The 21,795-nt window shown below is 47.6% G+C and overlaps 1 protein-coding gene across 6 annotated transcripts in view; it reads right to left on the bottom strand.

Moving 5' to 3' along the window:
• fam13a (family with sequence similarity 13 member A) overlaps positions 1-21,795 on the bottom strand; it is a 239,323-nt gene that overhangs the window by 18,117 nt on the left and 199,411 nt on the right. For all 6 annotated transcript variants that reach the window (XM_067994462.1, XM_067994461.1, XM_067994460.1 and 3 more), the window contains 7 exons: positions 15,240-15,390; positions 10,075-10,288; positions 7,772-7,910; positions 6,108-6,189; positions 4,995-5,224; positions 3,837-3,920; positions 2,338-2,433 (listed from right to left, as the gene is read on the bottom strand). In XM_067994462.1, the coding sequence (XP_067850563.1) occupies positions 2,338-2,433; positions 3,837-3,920; positions 4,995-5,224; positions 6,108-6,189; positions 7,772-7,910; positions 10,075-10,288; positions 15,240-15,390 (996 nt within the window). The remainder of the gene's footprint in view (positions 1-2,337; positions 2,434-3,836; positions 3,921-4,994; positions 5,225-6,107; positions 6,190-7,771; positions 7,911-10,074; positions 10,289-15,239; positions 15,391-21,795) is intronic.

Genomic DNA, 21,795 nt, shown 5'->3' on the forward strand with positions numbered 1-21,795 from the left:
TCTCGGGTCCGCACACTCGTGAGTGTGGCACCTTGCCTCTACCCTCCTGCGTCAGCATCGAGTAAATCCAATCAGGAAAGGCAAGGGTTAAATACGGGTTAAAGCTCCCTGTCCTCTGTCTCGATCTCAGAAGGGGGCTGTGTAATCCAGTGTGAGTTTTCCTAAGTGATGTTGCCTTTTTGCGAGCGGTTTTTGCACAACCACCAGGTACTGGGATTCACGAGATCTAAACCCAGCGACAATCGGCTGAGAGAGAAGACTCTGCCAAAAGCAGGATTTGAACCCAGGTCTATGAAGCAAAAGGGATGTGGGCAATGCAGGACACAACCAATCTTTTCAACGGTGTACTTCAATGTCCAAGAATGACATGAGGTCCTGAGGGCAGCTGGTGGAGTAAAGATTCATCTTACGATGATCGCTACTAAGAAGAGTCAACCGTGAACAGGTTACGACCAAGACTGTTCATGAGTGGCATTGACTGAAATCCCTGCCAACTTGGGTCTGTCTGACATTATGTAGAATATTACTGAGCAGGTTGTTCTATATGTCCTTTCAGTCAATGGGAAATTGCAAGGTAGAATTTCTTCTCCTCCCTCAAGAGTTAAAAAGATGAAAGGTTACCACTGCAATAAACTATTCCGATTGGCAGGCTGGGTTGGAGATTAGATCATTTATCTGTAACCAAATATTGTGCACAGAACGTCACTTCCTGGATCCCATGGTCTCACCCAATGTACTTTGGAATCCTTTCCTTCCACAGACAGTTTACGACAGAGCAACGAAACAGAGATCACATTGGGAGAGGGCATGGATCCACAAGCTGAAGGCACAACTTGCCCGCCACCTTCTGATATGTGGAGCCAGTGGGTGAGGCTCCCGTGGGGAGCCCACGTTCGGAAAGTTGGCCCTTCAAACCCCTACTGTGCTGAATCAGAGTTGTCCAAGCTTTCATTTGAGAGGGCCGCGTAGAAAGTTCCGATCAATTTTCCTGCTAATTTTCAGACTTCTCAAGCTGCGGGTGTGAACAGATTTTTTTAGGAATTTACCCACTACACGGTATACACTATTAAGGGTTATGGAACCAAGGCGGGTAGATGGAGTTAAGATACAGATCAGCCTTGATCCAATTGAGTGGCGGAACAGGTTCAAGGGGCTGAATGGCCTACTCCTGTTCCTATGTCCATAGGCAACGGGGCTAAGAACAACCCCGTCCAATCCTCCCATCCAGAACCCATAAAATTCAAACAGGATAAACCAGCGACTAAGGAATCTAAGCTGCGAATGGGACGGCGTTGGCTGAGTGCCAAGGGTTGAATTGGGTTCAAGGGCTCAGACAGTTCTGGACGTGACCCCTGGTCCATGAGTTAGATAACCCTGCCGTAAGTAATCCTGCCAGAAAGACAAATACATCCGTAGATAAGACTCTCGCAACACTGCCTCCTCTGCAGCAAATAAAAATATAAGAGAAGAGACACAAGACGATAAGATTCAAAATCAAAGGCACAATCCCAAGCTCGTAGGATTAAAGAAAGGTCTGGGAGCAATTAGAGGCTGGTTCCACCATCGTGTGCTACCAGACAGCACAGGCCAGGGACTGATGGTGACTTTCTGTCTATTTTAATTAGTGGACTAGAAGTCACAAGCTGTGAAGACACTAGACCTCCTTACGTGTTCTTTCCCAGGTTTGGTCCTCGCTGGAAGCATCGGTTCAGAGAATCAGTCCTTAGGGACGGAAATGCAGTAAGTGATGGGCTGTGTTACACACCAGAACGTGACAGTGTCTGCATCAGAACGTCTCAAAACACATTACAAACAATGATAGCGATAAAACAGGAAATGGTGTCAGAAAACAAGTTGTTTGTTGTTAAAGTTGTAAAGTTTTTTGCTAGATCATATCCTGGTGTTCTTTTCACAACTGCAATTTCAATCAAAAACCCTTACATCGGATCCTAAACCCATAATCCTCACACCAGATCCTAAACCCATAATCCTCACACCAGATCCTAAACCCATAATCCTCACACCAGATCCTAAACCCATAATCCTCACACCAGATCCTAAACCTGTAACCCTCTCACTGGATCCTAAACCTGTAACCCTCTCACTGGATCCTAAATCTATAAACCTCACACCAGATCATAAGCCTATAATCTTCGCACTGGATCCTAAACCTATAATCCTCACACCAGATCCTAAACCTATAATCCTCACACCAGATCCTAAACCTATAATCCTCACACCAGATCCTAAACCTATAATCTTCGCACTGGATCCTAAATCTATAAACCTCACACCAGATCCTAAACCTGTAACCTCACACTCACACGATGTACTTACAATGACAGGGATAGTGGTTGCCCTCAACAGAATCTGCTTCACCAGCCGGTATCGATCGTACAGCGGCTTCATTATCTGTCTCTCAGTCCTTGTAACCTGTAAATAAGCAGGTTGTCAAGTTTCCAGGGTCAGGAGATCACCATCATTCCTCAAGAACTAGAGCGACATATTAAATCAGGAGATGGCACACACACCACCAAACGAGAGGCATTCATCACCTTGCTGGCTTGACATTTAATAAATCAAAAGGTTCCCGCCAGGAGGCAGACAGCGGCAATTCCCCTGCTTCAGAGAACTTAGGACTCCTGGCAAGGTTTCAAAGAACCTTTTAAAGAAGCGAATGAAGGCTTAGGGGGATTATTTGATTAAAAACTGCTGGAAACGGGCGAGTCTCCAATGGGAAAAGTTGACATGCCTGCTGAACAAAGACTGCTCGGCCAATAAAATCATCCAGACTTGCGGCCTGCGGCGGTCCATGTAGAATTTTATTTCAGGAGGTGTCGCCGTGAGCTGGGTTGAGAGGTGAACGGTGAGGCCGGCCGATTCCCTCGCGAGGTGGGCAGGGGCGGGAATTCGGCCCGAGTTTTCCTCTTCTACTCGCTCTGCCGTCTGAGATGGGCAACTCGGCACAGGCCTGGAAATGAACGGGGACATTCCCGGCGTCACCAGAGCACCGTGCCGGTGTGGTTGGGGGGGGGGGGGGGTCGGTGTTGACATGCCGCCACAGCGTAAAATGGGCAATAGCCCCATTGGCAGCCCGTTTCGCACCTCTCCCAGATTTTCATTTCCGTTGACTTCGAGAGAGATGTAGAACGGGCTTAGATTCATTATCAGCCGTTTCACACTATCGCACAAAGTCAAAATCTACCCCAGTGCATTTACTACGACGTGTATTTATATAGTGCCTTTAAACATAATAAAAACATCCCAAGGCGCTTCACAGGTGCATTGTCAAACAAAACTTGACACCAAGCCACATAAGGAAATATTAGGACAATGGTCAAAGAGGGCGGTTTTAAGAAGCTACTTAAAGGAGGAAAGATGGAGAGGCGAAGAGATTTAGGGAGGGAATTCCAGAGCTTAGGGCCTAGGCAGCTGAAGGCATGGCCGCCAATGGTGGGGTGAAGGAAACGGGGGATGCGCAAGAGGCCAGAATTGGCGGAGCGCAGAGATCTCGGAGGGTTGTACGGGTTACAGAGATAGAGAGGGGTGAGGCCATGGATGGATTTGAAAACAAGAATGAGAATTTTAGAACTGAGGCATTGCTGGACCAGGAGACAATGTAGGTCACAGCGAGCACAGGGGTGATGGGGGACGGGATTTGGTTCGAGTTAGGATACGAGCACCAGAGTTTTGGATGGTGGAAGGTGGGAGGCCGGACAGGACAGCACTGGACTAGTCGAGTCTGGAGGTAAATAAAGCACGGATGAGGCATTTTTGAGATGCGCTGCGAGTCTGCGGAGCTCCGATGACACCGTATGACGACAGAGAAGACCTACCGGCCGCCCGTGTATGCTCTCGTAGTACAGAAGGCCTTTCTGCAGCGCCACTTTCTCGTCAGAGATCTCGTCTCGTGTCATGTCCTATTCAGAGAGGGATAGAAACCGTGAGTGATTGGACTACAGAAAGAACCGATGCAGGGCCACGGGGATAGGGCGGGGGAGCGGGACTAGCTGGATTGCTCTTGAACAGAGCCGGCACGGACACGGTGGGCCGAATGGCCTCCTTTCCTGCTGTAACCTTTCTATGATTCTACGAACAGATGCCGACCGCTGACGGAAGGCGAGTTGCCGTGGGGGTGAAATTGGGTCGACGGCATTTGGCGATGGGGAATCGGCAAGTCCATTTTACACCGTGCCCGGTTTTCTTTTCCACCGGCTTTTCAATGGGAAGGGAAAAAAAAAATCGGGCGCAGTGTAAAACGGACTTGCCTATTCGCCATCAGCCCGTTACGCGGGACCGGTGTCGACCAATTTCACCCCTTGCGTTGGCGCAACATTGCGGAACAAGACCGAAGCAGAGATTCCCACTTTAATATCCTAGAACAGGACTTGTCAGCAGTGGCATCAGGTTCTGCTACAGATAGGAGGAGGGGGGGGGTCACGAGATCTCGAGGCACGACAGGCGAGATAATTTGCTCATTCGTTCCTGTGGTCCAAAGTTACGATGGAGGCACTGACCACTGCGGCCAGCTGAACAGTATCACCGCTGGAAATCACAGCAGCGCCTCACTGCCCGGCTACTTAGAAAGAAAGACTTGCATTTATGTAGCGACTTTCACATCCTCATGATGTCCCAAAGTGCTTTATAGCAAATGAAGTGTAGTCACTGTTGTAATGTGGGAAAAACTGGCAGCCAAATTGCGCAGAGCAAGATCCCACAAACAACAATGAGATAACGACCAGATCATCTGTTTTAGTGACATTGGTTAAGGGATAAACATTGGCCAGGACACCAGGGAGAATTCTTCTTCTTCAAAATAGTGGCCGTGGGATCTTTTATGTCCACCTGAGAGGGCAAATGTCAGCCTAGAATTTGTGCTCAAGTCTGTGGAGTGGGGCTTGAACCCATAACCATCTGACTCAGAGGCGAGAGAAAGTGCTACCAACGAGCCACAGCTGAGCGCGGGGGTCTCTCGGTGTCGACGTCTTGGTTACCTTTATATCTTCGGGGCGAGTCACCTCGGCTCGCTTCTCCTGCAGTTTCTTCAGGATGGTGTCCAGCGTCGTGTCCACCGCTGGCTTCTGCACCTTCTCTGCCACCTCCTGCTTCTTCTCTTGCTCCTTCTCTGGCCCCTTCTCCAGTCGCGACCCGAAGCTTTTAGGGAGGGTGTTGCTGCGCTGTCTCATCTGGGGGACATCTTCCTCGGAGACCTTCAGCTTCGTGTCTGTCAAAAACGCACAGACAAAAAAAAAATGGTGAAAATTTTCCCTTTGAGCTGATGTAATGGGGGAATTATTAAAAGTTTTAGTTTTGATACAACTTTAAATATCCGAAGGACTCTTCCGTTATTCTCGTATGTGTCAAAGAAAGCATCTCGTGGGAGGCTGCTAGACTAACGATTGAATTTAATAATCTAATGTGTTAAAAGAATCTTCAGCGTGTCTTTTATGTGACAGAAAGCCTGACAAACAGCGATGGAAAACGGTTTGTTTTCCATTCAGTTATTAGTGAGAGAGAGGGAATAAAAAATATTGATCCGAATGAGATCGTCTAGCATGAATCGTTGAAGAGGGAGCTCTGTGTCAGGCTGTTTAACAGGGTACTTCCAGAGGCAATTCTAACCAAGACAAACATCTCATGAGCTTGACGTTGGGGGCGCTGTTCGCAGTACAGAGAGAAAGTGGCCCAGGAAAGCACACATCATTATTTAACGCATATTCCACTAATCCTCCTCCACCAGCAAAATGACAACCTGCATTTATATAGCGCCTTTAACATAGGAAAATGTCCCATGGCACTTCACAGGAGCGTAATCAAACAAAAAAAACTGAGACCAAGCCAAAGATGGAGACATTGGGACAGGTAATCAAAAAGGTAGGTTTTAAGGAGCGTCTTGAATTACATAGGATCTATCGCACAGAAACAGGCCATTTGACTCAACCGGTCTATGCTGGTGTTTGAGCTCTACGCAAGCGTCCTCCCACCCCTCTTCATCTCACCCTATCAGTGTATCTTTCCATTCCTTTGTCCCCCATGTGATTATCTAGCTTCCCCTTAAGGAGGAGGCGAAGAGAGGGAATTCTTAGGTGAAATGGCCGCAAAGCTACCTTTTAGCTGCTTGCGAAGTTTTGCAAGTTCGTTCATCCATTTCAGCACTTCCGGGTTTGTGGCCTTGTCACTGTGCGAAGGCTGAGGGGAGAAAAATAAATAAATTCTTGGTTAGGAAAGATTGGGGAGGAGAGCGCAACCACAAGAAGAAGAAAATCTTATCGCTGTCCGCTGATTCTCCATCGGCCTGGGTTCTTAACGCATGAATTAAAAACGAGAGCTGGACATGGAGTGAGTGGACAGGCTGAGGAGTTCTGTCAAAGCAGTAGGCCCAGTGGCCCAGTTGATTGCAGTCAAGGCACCAGCAGGGGCAAAACCATTGCCCTCGGTGTCCCTAAGTGGCAGGGGGCATGGGTGAGGGGCATGAGAAAGAAATATTTCAGCCCTTGACCGCTCTTCAATGCCCCTCCTCACCCACTGCCAAACAGCCATTCACTGTCTAGGCTCAATAAAGAAAGAGCCTAAGAACAACAGGTGCTGGGGTCGCCAACTCTGGTCAGACATATTTCTGGGAGTTTCACAACATGACCTTCCACCTCCAACCGCCCTGCCCGGTCAAACAGCGTTTCCAACCCCCCACCCCGATCTGTAATTTTTTTTATAAGTAATAACCAAAAGCGTTCAAAGAGAATGAAAACAAAACATAATTTTTTTAATGCCCCTATAATTTTTCTCCAGGAGATTAACCTTTAGTTCCCGGAGACTCCAGGACAATCCTGGAGGGTTGGCGAACCCACTCTGCGCCCGAGACGAGGCAAAGCAAAAAACGACCATCTTGTACTTATTCATCATCGTCGCAATGGAAGCTTCCGGCTTGGCTGATGCTAACTCACTTTGGTTTTTGAGGTATGAAAAATAATTTTAGCTCCGTATCTTTGAAATGGGCTTGTGATGTGGGTTGCTTCTATCACTCGGAGCAAGCCGTTCACTGCCCTGGGACTGACGGCTCTGCAAATTAATCCTGTAGTTAAAGTGGCCCTGTTAACTCACCCAGGGTACCCTCACCTCTTGGAATTGATGGCATTCCATACTTGGCTTGGATTGTGTTACCTCACTCGCTAAGATAAATGCCTAGAGGCACAGCAAGGCAATACTAGTGACGATGTCAATACAACACTCAACTGACCCTTCACATTTCTTCTCTCATTCTGACAAAGGTGTCAGCCGTGGCTCAGTTGGTAGCACTCTCGCCTCTGAGGCAGAAGCTTATTGGTTCCAAGCCCCACTCCAGAGACTTGAGCACAAACTTTAGGCTGAAACTCCAGTGCAGTACCGAGGGAGTGCTGCACTGTTGGAGTTGCCATCCTTTGGTTGAGACAATAAACCAAGGCCCTGTCTGCCCTCTCAGGTGGATGTAAAAGATCCCACGGCACAATTCGAAGATGAGCAGGGGAGTTCTCCCTGGCACCCTGGCCAACATTTATCCCCTAAACAACATCAGATGATATGGTCATTCATCTAATTGCTGTTTGGGGGACCTTGATGTGTGCAAATTGTGTTTCCCTGCATTACATCCGTAGCTACACTTACAAAGTACTTCATTGGTTGTCAAGCACTTTGGGTCATCCTGAGGTTGTGAAAAGGGCTATATATAAACGCACGACAAAGCTTCCATCGTTTCGTTCCCTCCCCACCCCTGCTGCATTTTTTAAACACGACTTACGCGATATCTTCTCTCCTCCTCGAACTTCTCCTCAAACTTCCTGATCTTCTTCTTCAAGTTTTGAATTCTCCTGGTCATTTGCGCTGGAGTCAGCTCCTCCCTCTCGTCGTCATAGGAACCGAGGGACGAACTCCGGCGCCTGCCAACATCAGAGCAAGTGTTACATTAAACTGCGCCACATTTAATTTAAGCCAGTCACCAAATAAATCACATTCTGCCGCTAATGTAAATATTGAATAAACAGTCACTGATCATTTCTCAGGGGTGTATCCATCAGCGACATTTAACCATCACAATGGGGAATCATAGAACCGTACAAATCTTACAGCACAGAAGGAGGCCATTCGGCCCATCGTGACTGCACCGGCTCTTTGCAAGAGCTATCCAATTTATTCCACTCCCCCGCTCTTTCCCCACAGCGGCTGCAAATTTTTCCTTTTCAAGTATATATCCAATTCCCTTTCGAAAGTTGCTACTCAATCTGCTTCCACCACCCTTTCAGGCAGTGCATTCCAGATCATAACAACTCGTGCGTTAAAAAAAAAATCTTCTCATCTCCCCTCTGGTTCTTCTGCCAATTATCTTAAGACAGCTTGTTCTTAAATATTGCAGTAAAAATAGTGCCACACTGGAATGTCTGCCTGAGATACGTGTCAAGAAATATCAACCAAGCAGCCTTGTGTAAGCACAGTGCCAGCTCTACAAACATGGCCTCCAAAAAGCCCTTGGAGAGGGTGCAGAGGAGATTTACTAGAATGATACAAGAGATGAGGGAATTCAGGTTTATGGAGAAGCTGGGATTGTTCTCCTTGGAGCAGAGAAGGTTAAGGGGAGAATTAATAGAGGCGTTCAAAATCATGAAGGGTTTTGATAGAGTAGATAAGGGGAAACTGTTCCCACTGGCAGGAGGGTCGGTAACCAGAGGACACAGATTTAAGATAAGGAAGGCTGCTTATGCAGAGATTCCTGATTTTTAAAGAAGGATATTAGAAGCAAGTCTCAGTGGGTTAAGGCACTGAACCATGCAGGCAATGAAGGTTCCAGCTTTATTCGCCGGTCTGTGTTATCCGCTCTCAGCTGGGCGCGTTACAACCAGCTTCTGTGTCCCGGAGATGGGGAGGAGTAATGCGGTTTAGCGATCCCAATCCTGGTCCGTCCCCAGTGATGCCTGCTGGAAAGTGCTTGGGTGCAGACATCGGCTGAGGGAAGGATCAGACTCAGTTGTTAAACTCTTCCTCCCCACCGCCCCCCCACAATGATTGAATGGCCATGACGATATTGGTTCACGGGCTAAGAGTTGGCCGCTTGAGCAGAGTACCGGAGGGAGGATGTTGCTCTCAGATTCTCAGGAAAGGAGGAATCATTTGAGTCGGGATGGTGGGGATGGAGGTGGGGATGGGGTGGGGAACAGAATAACGAAATGTGAAACACCATCTGCCGTGGAAAACTAAACCAGTAGATGGAGAGGTTATAACTAGCAGGAAAGTCTAAACATGCTGGGGCTCTTTTCTCTAGAAAAAAGACTGAGGGGTGGCCTAATAAAGGTCTTTAAAATTATGAAGGGGTTTGATAGGGTAGAGGTAGAAAAAGACGTTTCCACTTGTGGGTATGTCCAAAATTAGGGGCCATAAATATAAAATAGTCACTACTAAATCCAATAGGGAATTCAGGAGGAACTTCATGACCCAGAGAGAGGATAGAATGTGGAATTCGCTACCACATGGAGTAGTTGAGGTGAATAGCATAGATGCGTTTAAGGGGAAAGCTAGATAAACACATGGGGGAGAAAGGAATAGGAGGATATGCTGATAGGGTTAGATAAAGTAGGGAAGGAGGAGGCTGGTGTGGAGCATAAACACTGACATGGACCAGTTGGGCCGAATGGCCTGTTTCTGTGCTGTACCTTCTTTGTAAGGAGGTTCTCCGCAGCAGCGTCAAAGAGGGACAATCGCCTAGATTCTGCTGCTGCTCCAATGGTAAGACTCATCGCGCTGTATGACCCATCCCATAGCCAGCTCCAAGTGCAGTACGGACACTCCGCACACACGGACGGGATCGGTTACAGGGGGCTCCGCAATCGGGACCTCATTCATTTAATTTTCAATGCTAACCCTAGCGGGTTCTGCAGAGACCATCCCCCTGGGCTCCCCAGAGCAGCCCTCCCCCCCCCCCCCCCCCACTGTTATAAAGTTTACAAAAAAACACCAGTTAAAAGGTGACAGGTTTGAAGAGGCCGACGCTGCCGCCAGCTCCCCGGAGAAGCGAGACCGAACGAACCCCCGCCCCCCCCCGTCCCCACTCACCTCATGAACGAATGGGAATTGGGGGGCGAGGGGGGCACCTCTGTGTCGTTGAGGAACTGCTGGCTCTGGCCGTAGGCGTAGAAACGAGGAGACAACATGGGGTCAGTGTCTTCCTCCAGGAGGTGGCGGATTAATCGGCCGGCCTGCGGTGATATGCGAGCTTCCTCGGACTCGGCATCTGGACTCTGCCACACGGAGAACGCTGGGACAGGTTCTGGAACAACAACAGAAACAACCGTCACAAAGGTTAAAGCTTTGACTTTCACAGTCGAATGCCTGCGTTCGTCATTTCCGGGCTCGCAAATCACAAAGTCAAGTCAAATTCCCGCCTTTAGGCTCGACGCACATTTAATTCCGGTCAGTCACCCTGGGGTAGATTCTGACACCTGGGCGGCGGGTGGTTGACCAGTGAAGTGTGCTTGCTGCGACTCGAAGCCACGATTATTTAGCTTAGTTTCCCCTGCGTTTCATTTTTCTATTCTTGTTGCTGGTGGCAACGGGGCCGTCACACTGGGCATCGAGACGACCTTCCGAGAGCTCTGCGTTCCTCCAACTCCGGCCTCTTGTGTAACCGTCACTTCCTTCGCCCCGCCTATGGCGGTCGTGTCTTCAGCTGTCTAGTCCCTAAAGCTCTGGAATTCCCTCCCCGAACCTCTCCACCTCGCCTCCTTTAGAAAGCTCCTTAAAATCTACCTTTGTCTAAGCTTTTGGTCACCTGTCCTAATGTCTCCTTCTTTGGTTCGGTGTCAATTTTTAAAATCTGATTACGTTCCTGTGAAGCACCTTGGGATGTTTTTCTATGTTAGAGTCACTATATAAATGCAAGTTGTTGTGTGCATCAAGCCTCCCCTTAAATGCATCAAAATTACCTGCTTCAACCACTCCACGTGGGAGCGAGCGTCCACATTCTCACCACTCTCTACGTAAAGAAATTCCTCCTAAATTCTTTACTTGATCAGTTGGTGGCTATCTTATATTAATGCCCCCTTGTTTTGGACTGACCCACAAGTGGAAACAATTTCTCCATGTCCATCCTATCGAACAATTTTAAAGACCTGGACCTGGTCTCCTCTTAGTCTTCTCTTTTCCAGAGAAAAGAGCCCCAGCCTGCTCAATCTTTCCTGATAGTTCTGTTTGACCGATTTGCTGAACTCTTTTTTTTCTATTTTTTTTGGCTAGTATTGTTATTGCTGTACATAGATCAGAAAACCATTGGTAATAAAGTGGAACGGGTCTACAGCCTCAGGGTGGGTGGGGGGCAGTGGAGAAGAAATAATAACTGAACATTTAAAATCTTGTCCTACCTCTCTCTGCGCACTGTAGCTTGAAGCAAAGTGCAAGCTTATAGATTTGGGGCGATTAGTCGATCGGAATTAAGCTTTAGCCGAATCCTAAAACCCAATTGGTTGAAAGACATCTTTGATGCAAGTGCAGCAGCTGTGCCCGAGGTACCAATGAATAGTGATGATGTGCTCCAGATGTTGGGGACGTGCTGCCTGACAGGAGAACCGAGTGATGGTGATAGAAATGTCTCTGGGCTGCAGTAATGCACAAACATTAGTCTGAGGTGGATGAGGTTGTTGAGTCTCAGAAAGATCAATGAGGCTCTCACTGCTGGTAAATCAGCTCAGTCAGGCACACATACCACAGGGGGGTTAACCTGGGACTGTCCAAGCGCTGTACCCGGGGGGGGGGGGGGGGGGGAAGATCACTGTAGCCGGGGGGAGGAAGATCACTGTACCCAGGAGCGGGAGTTGGGATGAATGAACAAGGGTAGGGGGTTACTGTACCCGCAGGGAGGGGGGAATTTTCCATCACAGCTCTCTCATTGGAACTGGGCTGGGCTGGAAGCAATTAACTTAGCACAGACCAGAGACTGAACCTAGGACCTACCTGTTCTGTGTAGGTTCACAGCTACTCACTGTCTCTATCAGCTGAACTACGGGGGTCGGGGGAAGTTTACAGGATAATTTAATCATTTTTACAGTGGCAGCTCCCTCTCCACGACGTTATAAGGTGCCCCTTTCCAAAATAAACAATCAATCCATGACTACCAAATATGGATTGATTGTTTATTTATTTCAGAAAGGGGCACCTTTAGGGGAACAACGGGGGTGAAACTGGTCAATGGCCGTAGCGCAAAATGGGTGATCGGGCGGAGTGTAAAACGAGTTGTCGATTCGCTATCGCCTGTTTTGCACTATTGCCCGAGACCAACTTCACCCCCCGATATCTGTACCGGAGGAGTGAAATCAGGAAACGCTTTTTCACACAAAGGGTAGTGGAAAACTGGAACTCTCTCAAAAGGCTGTGGGTCCATTGGAGCTTTCAAGACTGAGATCGGTAGCTTTTTGCTAGGTGAGGGTATCAAGGGACATGGGTCAGAGGCGGGTAAATGGATTTGAGGTACAGATCAGCAGTGATCTGACTGAATGGCGGAACAGGCTCGAGGGGCTGAATGGCCTACTCCTGTTCCTATGTAGATGTGAAGAACATACTTTTACATAACCACAAAAATACGTTAGGGTTGCCAATTCCCTGAAGGTTTTCATTACATGACCCGGTCAAACAGACTTTATCCCCCCCATCTCCAATATTTTTTGGTAACTAATAAACAAAAGTGTTCAAAGAAAATTGAAAAAACAATTTTTTATAATGCTATGATTTTTCTCCCCTGTTGCTCGCAGCAGTGTCCGGGAAATTAATCTTTCATTCCTGGAGACTCCAGGATAATCCTGGAGAGTTGGCGACCCTACTTTGCGGAAATGGATCAAAGATGGTTAAATGGAATTGAGTTACAGATCAGCCGTGATCTGACTGAATGGGGGAGTAGGCTTGAGGGGGCTGAATGGCCTCCTCCTGTTCCTATGAGAGACAGGGAACTGCTGTAAATCATTACGTTGCTCTGAGACTTCTGGGGCATCCGAGGGAGGGGGTGCAGACCCATTGTTGACATATAAGGGAGGGGGGGGGGGGAAAGGGGGTGTTCCTGGCCTCCCACCTCACTGTCCTTCTCTTCAGTTCCTTGGGTACCAAAAGAAACCAGATGTTGGGAGTAGCACAGGGACCCTTAGGGCCTGTCTATGCCAAGTTAGAAGCTAACTGCCTACAGCTAGGTTGCTGGTAGAGACACCAACATTGGTCCCTGTGGGCCTGCGGGGGGGGGGGGGGGGACATGGAAGAGAGAGGGAGATAGTGATAATGAAATGAGCCAGGATTTCCTCCTTCCAATTGCAATCCAGCTGGAAAGTGTGACAGTGCGCACGCGCAGCATCAGTCGGAGCAATACAGTGGTCGATTAGCCTCGTCAGCTCACGCGAGGTACTGGAGTGGCACTGGGACCCATGGGACCTCGTACCCGGAGAGAGTCAGCACCCTCCGGAGAGGCAGGAACGGGGAAGAAGATGGGTTCAACTGTTGAGAATTTACTGATTGTGTGCGTGCATGCGCGTATATGAATGTGCATATGTAATTGTGTATGCATATTGATGTATGTGTGTTAATGTACGTGCGTGTGCGTGCGTTTAAGTTTGTGTGTATGTGCGTGTGCGTTTGTTTGCCTATCGGTGTAGGTTTGTGTATGCATGCATGTGTGTATATGTATGTGCATGTCTGTGTATATCTATGCATGCATGGATGAGTGTGTATGCATGTGTGTGTGTTTATCTGTATGTGCATGCATGTGTGTATGGGCGTGTGTGTTTATCTGTGTATGTGTGTGTTTTTATCTGTTTCTGTGTATGTTTTTGTGTGTCAGTGAGTCTAAATATTTATAATTATTAAAATATTACACAAGCGTATGCAGACACTGAAGACAGAGACTGAAGTCAAACACAACACTGTTCACCATGCAGCACTCAGAAATCTCAAGGGCAAGCCCCTGGAGTCATGATTCATTCCACAACTCTCTCAATTTTAAAGAAGAAAGGCTCTAACATGGCTATCAAAAAGATATTGGGCCAGAATTTACTATCAAAATAACAGTGAGGCTAACGGCGCTCACCGTTAATTACACTCAAATCACACGCCAACTTCAGGCGAGGGCAGGTGTGAGGTTAAACGCGGAAATCCGAAAGTTGCTGTCCGGGATTCGCCGCTCTGCCGTCGGCTTCGCAGTAACGACATCTCGGTGTCTGACTCCCCATTCAAATGCATCGAACGGCGTGAAGTTCCTGTATTTGCACGGTAGATACGAACTAAACTCGCCACAGAAAGTTGGGGCTTGTTCATTTCAGTCGAAGTACCCTTTTTAATGGCTTGATAAATCGTAATTACTGCCAGTCAACCTCTCTGGCACTGAAAATTAACTATTACAAATGTGGAGTCTCATTCCTTCAACTTTTAATTGTTGTTGGAGGTTTAAAATAAAACGTAATTACATTTTCTAAAATTTTTCTTTCTGTCTCTTTTTCCCCCCTCTCTCTTTTATCCAATCAATCTTTGCCTCTCTTTATTTCGCTGTCTGTACCTGAGTTGACATTGAATTCATTATTCTAACTGACACTTCCTGGTTCAGACTCTGCGCGGCTCATTAACGACTCTTCAATCTGATTGTTTAAGGAGATGGGCAATTGCTTGCCCTGTTCACACAGGTTCCAGATGCCCTGTAGAGGGCACCATGCTGTTTCCAACTCCCATTTCCAGCAACTTGCGACGCAAAAGCGCGTGGAGATTAAACGGGCGAGTGCAAGTCTAATGAATGGCGGGCACGTTTTGTTCGCCGGCTACAGTAAATTCTGGCCTCATATCTTTCACTCAGATATTAAGTTTTCTAAAAAAAAAGTGCAAATAACAGAGGTCACAGATTCACTCCATCTAGGCTAAGATTTTCTGTAACCCCAGACTTTTCTCATTTTGAAGCAAACCTAATTTAACCAAATTAAAAAGGACTTCATTCATACAACTCATTGGAGGTGTGCAACTAGATGAGTATGGATTCAAATTACCCATAGCTCACTAGACACGGATAAATGATCAGAAACACAAGAGTTTACAGCCAGATTTAAGCAGCAAAATTAGACCCTCTTGAATTAATAATAAATGCTGTTATTTCTAGGAAGCATTTGGTCGGAAAACATCGCGAATAGCCTTGGGAATCGATTGGGGGGGGGGGTGGGGGGGGAAAGCATCTTTCGCATGCTTGGAACTGCACACTGGAAGGTTACCTCCCCACTCCTTGTCCTCGGAAAGGCCAGTCAGGTCCAGGCGAGGGATCTCCAGGGCCGCACTCCCCTCTGGTGTGGCTGCTTCGGGAATTCTCGGTGGTTTGGCCATGTCGCTTTGACTTGGAGATTCTTGGATCTTCATGGCTGAGTTCTGCAACCCCAAAAAAAAAATTTTTTTTAAATAATAAATAAATTAAAGGCAGTGAAATAATTCCAGAGACAGACAACAAGGGGAGCAGCAAATCCTCCGCCTGCTCAAGTTCAAAAACAAAAAAAAATGTGTTTCCCTAATCCACTGCTCCTTGACCCTCCCACTGTGATTAACCGATGGGCTGTGATATGTGAAGACAGCCCATCTGCTTTGCTGACATTCCTGCTACTAAAGTGACTGGCAGCCTTTCCCCATCCCCCCGCCCCCCCCACCTCACACCCCTCCTCCCCACCCCCCCGCCCTCCAGCTTGTTTACGTCTCTATCAGTGTATGCCATGAAAAACCACTCTGCTCCTGCGAGGCGTCTTTCCTGCTGGGGTGTGGCTCCCCCCAGCACAAACCATGCAATCGTGCAGCGTTTAATCTGGTGCTCCCTCAGCTGCCTGATTTACAAACAAAAAAAAATAGGAACAATGACACTTAAGGGAGGCATCTAATGTGGATTGAGTGTGCGTACATGCACACAGACACACACACACACACACACACACAGAGCACAGTGATTAATGCCTACAATGCTGTCTGCACATTGGGCAACTTCCTGTGCTGCCGCTGGATGAGGGGGATAAGGCAGGCTGGGCGTGGAGCTCTATTTATAGAGCTGTAACACAGGCCCCTCTACAGCAGCTAACGTTCACAGCACAGGCATTACGTGACTTGCAGGCACCTTTAGACAAAAGAACGGTCTGGTGTTCTGGGACTCTGTGTGCTGGCAAGGAGCCAGTACAAATCCCAAACAGTCGGCTGGGGCTGGCATTAGCCATCCTCGTCGAGCTGCTGACTGATTAATCGCTTATCTTAAAAGGCCCCAGTGATTCTGATTTGTCCCCGGTTAGTAGTATTTCACAAAGAAAAATAGTTTAGTGCCAACCCCTGTTATATAACACATGGAAGCTGATGGTAATCAATAATGTTAATTGCCATTCAAACTATCTTGCAACCACTAGGTGAAATACAACATGTGGAAGAACAAACTGAACCACAGTTAGCGCCTTGCAAGGTGCTGCATTAAACAACAACTTGACTTCATATGGCCCCTTTAACATAGCAAAACATCCCAGGATGATTCACAGAGATGTAATTGAGACAAAAATGAATGCCGAGCCAAAGAAGGAGATATCAGGAGGGGGCGATCAAAAGCTTGGCCGAAGAGGTAGGTTTTAAGGAGATTCTTAAAGGAGGGGAGGGAGGGCCCTCTATTCGGTGAAACGCACACTATGCGCTTTTGTACAGCCAGCTGCTATGAAGCCCAAAACAGTGCGAGACCATGGCCTGGATTTTCATCTGCGATCTAGAGTGGTGGAAAGGGGGAAAATGTTGGCTTGCAAGGCCTCACTGTCCCAGACCCAGGTGCAGCGAACAAAGGGAGAGGGGTCTAGTAGGGGCTGCCTCGCCCTCCAATCCTCCCCGATCACTCGCTTGACGAAAGCCTCGGGTCGGACTGATTTCTTACACAGTCTTTGGATCTCTGCGGCCCCTTTAAATTTTCTTTGGGCCTCTTCTCAGGTGGTCCCGCAGCAGCACTGCTTGGATCAGTCCTGGGGCCCTGCCGGCAGGAATCCAGCTGCGAGCTCGTCTTGTGAACGCGGACGCCCTTGACCCAGGAAATTACGCTGCGGTCACGGCGGTAAGCCGCAGTCCTTACCCGACCCTGTAGGGGTGGGATAAGGAAAATCCGGCCTCTGGCATTTTTCAACGCAATGCAAGAACTTTTTATTTATTCATTCACGGGATGTGGGCGTGGCTGGCAAGGCCGGCACTCGTTGCCCTGAGAAGGCGGTGGTGGGCGTTCATCTTGAACTGCTGCAGATTCTCTGTAGCGGTTTGATGCAACCGAGTAGCTTGCTAGGCCTCTACAGGCGGCAGTTAAGAATCAACCATGTTGGTGGGGGACAGGAGTCACATATCGGCCCAGACCGGGTAAGGACGGCAGGTTTCCCTCCCTGAAGGACATTAGTGAAGGAGTTGGGTTTTTTACGACAATCCGACAACTTCACGGTCACTTTTACCGATAGCAGGTTTTTATTTCCAGATTTTTTAAAACTAAATTCAAATTCTGAAACTCTCATGGTGGGATTTGAACTCACGTTCTCAGGATTATTCGCCCAGTAACATAAGCACTACACTGCTGCATTGTGTCGATATAAAAGCCACAGTGTAACTGGCATAAAAGGATTACTTTTACAGATCACTAAATAGTCTGGAGATCATCAGATACAGTTGATAATTAGCTTTCATAATCTAAATGCTAATATGTCTACTCCGTCAGATTAAACTCAATTAAAATCTAAACACTCCTAGCAAAACGAAACAACTTTAAAAGTCAAATACTCTTAGATTACTGAGAAACCTTGTTCGGTGCTGGTGCATTTTGTTCATCGTAAGGTTCGTGGGCTATTTTTAATTAAATGTGGGAACAAACACAAGATCCACTGTGTCTCAGTTATTCAGAGCAATGTTAATGCAATTTACAGAGTGAATCCACAGTCGGAATGGGGAATGGGCAGTTATGTAAAGTGCAGTTGCGAAATTTGTGGTTAGCCAACTGCATTTATTCTGCTCGCTGAAGCCCTTTTGGGAAGTTTCAAACAGGATTCTTCAAAAATTAAAAAAGGGAGATAACAACTATTTGCATTTATATACCACCTCCAACGTAGAAAAACGTCCCAAGGCACTTCACAGGGGCGTAATAAGCTCTCTACATTTAAGCCGCTGCATTACTGTGGGATTCTTGCTTTCTTTTAAGGTTGCTCTCAATCTTCGGAAAAAAAGGTTCTTTAAAGTAATGGTTCTGTGAATTTAATTGCGTTGTTTTTGAAGAAGTTCCATTTATTCCATGCCAGAGGCTTTCACTCGGGAGCTCAGCTCTGGTGCTGCCTAAATAAAATCAGTGCTGGGGGCTGCCAATTTCCAAACCGTCAGCTATAAAGGAGAGGTTACAGACAAGGCAGGAGCAGTGCAACAAAGATGCCCTCACAGTTAAACAGACTGCTGACTCCAGGCTGACATGTGAAAAACGGCCATGAAAGAAAGGAAAGAATTACATAGAATTTACAGCACAGAAACAGGCCATTTGGCCCAACAAGTCTGTACCAGCGTTTATGCTTCACACAAGTCTCTTCCCACCCCTCTTCATTTAACCCTATCAGCACAACTTTCTATTCCTTAGAAGCATAGAGTACAAAAGCAAGGAAGTCATGAAGAACTTTTATAAAACACTGGTTCGACCACAACTGGAGTATTGTGTCCAGTTCTGGGTACCGCACTTTAGGAAAGATGTGAAGGCCTTAGAGAGGCTGCAGAAAAGATTTACTAGAATGATTCCAGGGATGAGGGACTCTAGTTATGTGGATAGACTGGAGAAGCTGGGGTTGTTCGCCTTGGAATAGAGAAGACTGAGAGGAGATTTGATTGAGGTGTTCAAAATCATGAAGGGTCTAGACAGAGTAGATAGAGAGAAACTGTTCCCATTGGCGGAAGGGTCAAGAACCAGAGGACATAGATTTAAGGTGATTGGCAAAAGAACCAAAAGGTGACATAGGAAAAACTTTTTTTTTAAACACAGCGAGTGGTTATGATCTGGAATGTGCTGCCAGGGGGTTGGTGGAGGCAGATTCAATCATGGCTTTCAAAAGAGAACTGGATAAGTACTTGAAAGGAAAAAAATTGCAGGGCTACGGGGACAGGGTGGGTGAGTGGGACTAGCTGGATTGCTCCTGCATAGAGCCAGCACGGACTTGACGGGCCGAGGGGCTTCCTTCCGTGCTGTAACCTTTCTATGATTCTCCCTCGTGTACTTATCGAGCGGCCCCTTAAGTGCCTCTATGCTTGTTGATGGCATCACAGCTGAACATGAGCTGTGGTCTTCACTCCATGGCCGCATGTGCATCCTTCATTAGAGAGTGAACAGGGGCTGGAACCCTGGCTGTTCCCCTCCCCCTTTCCCAGCCCAGTGTCCTCCGTTACTAAATCTCACTCACAGAGGTCACAAGAATGGTCCCCTTTGGACGTATAGATGTCACATTGGTTGTGGCATGGATGGATGGATGGATGGATGGAAAGAAATTCGATTTATATAGCGCCTTTCACAATGTCAGGTCGGTCCAAAGTTCTTTACAGCGAATGAAGTACTTTTGAAGTGTAGTCACTGTTGTAATGTAGGAAACACAGCAGCCAATTTGAGTACAGCAAGGTCCCACAAACAGCAACGTGATAACGACCAGATAAAGATTCAAGTATGGGCCCTTCATCAAAACTGGAAGTAATTACAGATGAACAGCGTTTAAAAAGGAACAGAAGAGGGAGGTGGAGGGGAAAACACACACACACACAAACACACTTGAGAAGGAACAGAATAATCTGTAGTCTGCTTAAGTGGAAGTCAGGGCATCGTTTAAATGGCTGAAGTGACATCAATACGAGACTGTAGGAAGCATAATGAGAGAAATGAAAGACATTTTCAATGTAGGGAGCGTGGGAATAGCTGAGGAGGTGAGGGGAATGAGTAGGTAGAAGTGGAATTGAGGAAAATAATTGGCAAAGTGGATCCGTCTCCAGCGGTCCAGGAGCCTGAGGGAGAAAACCAAAATGCAGGCCGACACCAAGGTTGCGGACCACCTCTCCAGCACGGAGGGTCCCCGCTCCAAGCACCAACCCGCTCCGCTTCCAGTTCTGACAAAGGGTCCACTCCTGAAACTTTAACCCATCTGTTCTCTCAGCAGATGCTGACTGGCCCGCTGAGCGTTTTCAGCACTTGGGGGTAAAAATTCGATAGGGGCCATTTTGGATGCGGGTAGCGTGACGCGCTAGTACCCCGCGCCAAATGGCTCCAGCGCAGGCAGGACGCAAGTTTGGACCCACCTGAGCACTTACCTGCACCTGTTATTTGCTGAAAATAACAATCTACTGTCTGAACGGAGATCAAACAATGCACACGTAAAACACAGATGCAGGTCCCATCCCTATGTTTACACACTGATGAGTTGTGTTAAAACATTGAATAAAGGTTGCGCACTACTAAATCCCACATCCTATAATCTGCACGCCAGACCTCACCAATCTGAGTTGGTACCAGGCCTGCGAGAGTGCGTGCACCAAGGTTCTCTGATGATGCACTAGAGACCTTGGATGCAAGAGGTGGACAGAAGGAGAGACATCCTATATCCACCCGGGGGGGGGGCGGGCAAGAGGCTCTCCAGACATATACTCAAAAGGCAGTGGGGGACGAAGTCAATGCCAGACACACAGCATCATGAACATGGATGCCGTGCAGGAAGATGTTCAATGTTTTGACGAGTGGTCAAGGTGAGTGAGGTCAACTGTCGAGTGGCATCTCCTACCAACTGCACCATGCACTACACCCCCCCCTTACCAATAAACTCTTTCGATCAGTACTCAACTCTTCCAATCAGATGCTTCCTCTCACTCTTACACATTACCACTGTTTCAAGCCGCCCACCCACAACTCACAGGCCACACACACTGGCAGCTATTCAACCATGACAGGCACATCACCCAGACACACATCCTGCTTTCTTGCAGGAGAAGGTGGCGCATATCAAGAGGCAGCTAGTGGCAGTGACATTTAGCCCCTCGAACCTGTTCCTCCATTCAATGAGATCATGGTGGACCTGTGACCTAACCCCATATACCCGCCTTAGCCCCATATCCCTTAATACCCTTGGTTCACAGAAATCTATCAATCTCAGATTTAACATTCACAATTGAGCTAGCATCGACTGCCGCCTGGAGAAGAGCGTTCCAAACGTCTCCCACCCTTTGCGTGCAGAAGCATTTCCTAACTTCACTCCTGCACGTCCTGGCTCTAAATGTTAGGCTATGTCCCCACGTCCTAGTATTCAAGTCTAGGAGACCTCCAAAAACAGTTACAAATGTCTCGGCAGCCAGAAGCAATAATCCAGCCACTAACCTGTATATCCTGCATGGTCCCTTTAAAATAGCGCTGGTGGGGGGTCCTCCAGGCACTCTAAGTCAGGTTCAGATGGTTGGGGTTAAGAATGTGCTTTGAATTGAGCATTAGACACCATTTTGGAACTTATCACTTTAAATCAGTGTTGTTGCACACTGATTGTGCGAACTCCTATACCAAGATGGCGTCTGGCGCACGTCAGCAGGAAACTTGCGTGCGCGTCCAAGACACCTTCTTGGATGTTGGAGAGGCCGTGTAGCGTCGAAACAACAGGCGCTACACGCCCCAATTTAGCGCCCTTGGTTTTTGTTTCAGAATTTCAATACCTGCAGCATTTTGCTCTTTACCTTGTACTTCTTCCAAGAGTTGCTTACACTCAGGACTGGACACCAAAGGGCATCAGCAACATTCATAAG

This window comes from Heptranchias perlo, chromosome 1 (assembly GCF_035084215.1).
Source record: "Heptranchias perlo isolate sHepPer1 chromosome 1, sHepPer1.hap1, whole genome shotgun sequence".
Taxonomy (NCBI): domain Eukaryota; kingdom Metazoa; phylum Chordata; class Chondrichthyes; order Hexanchiformes; family Hexanchidae; genus Heptranchias; species Heptranchias perlo.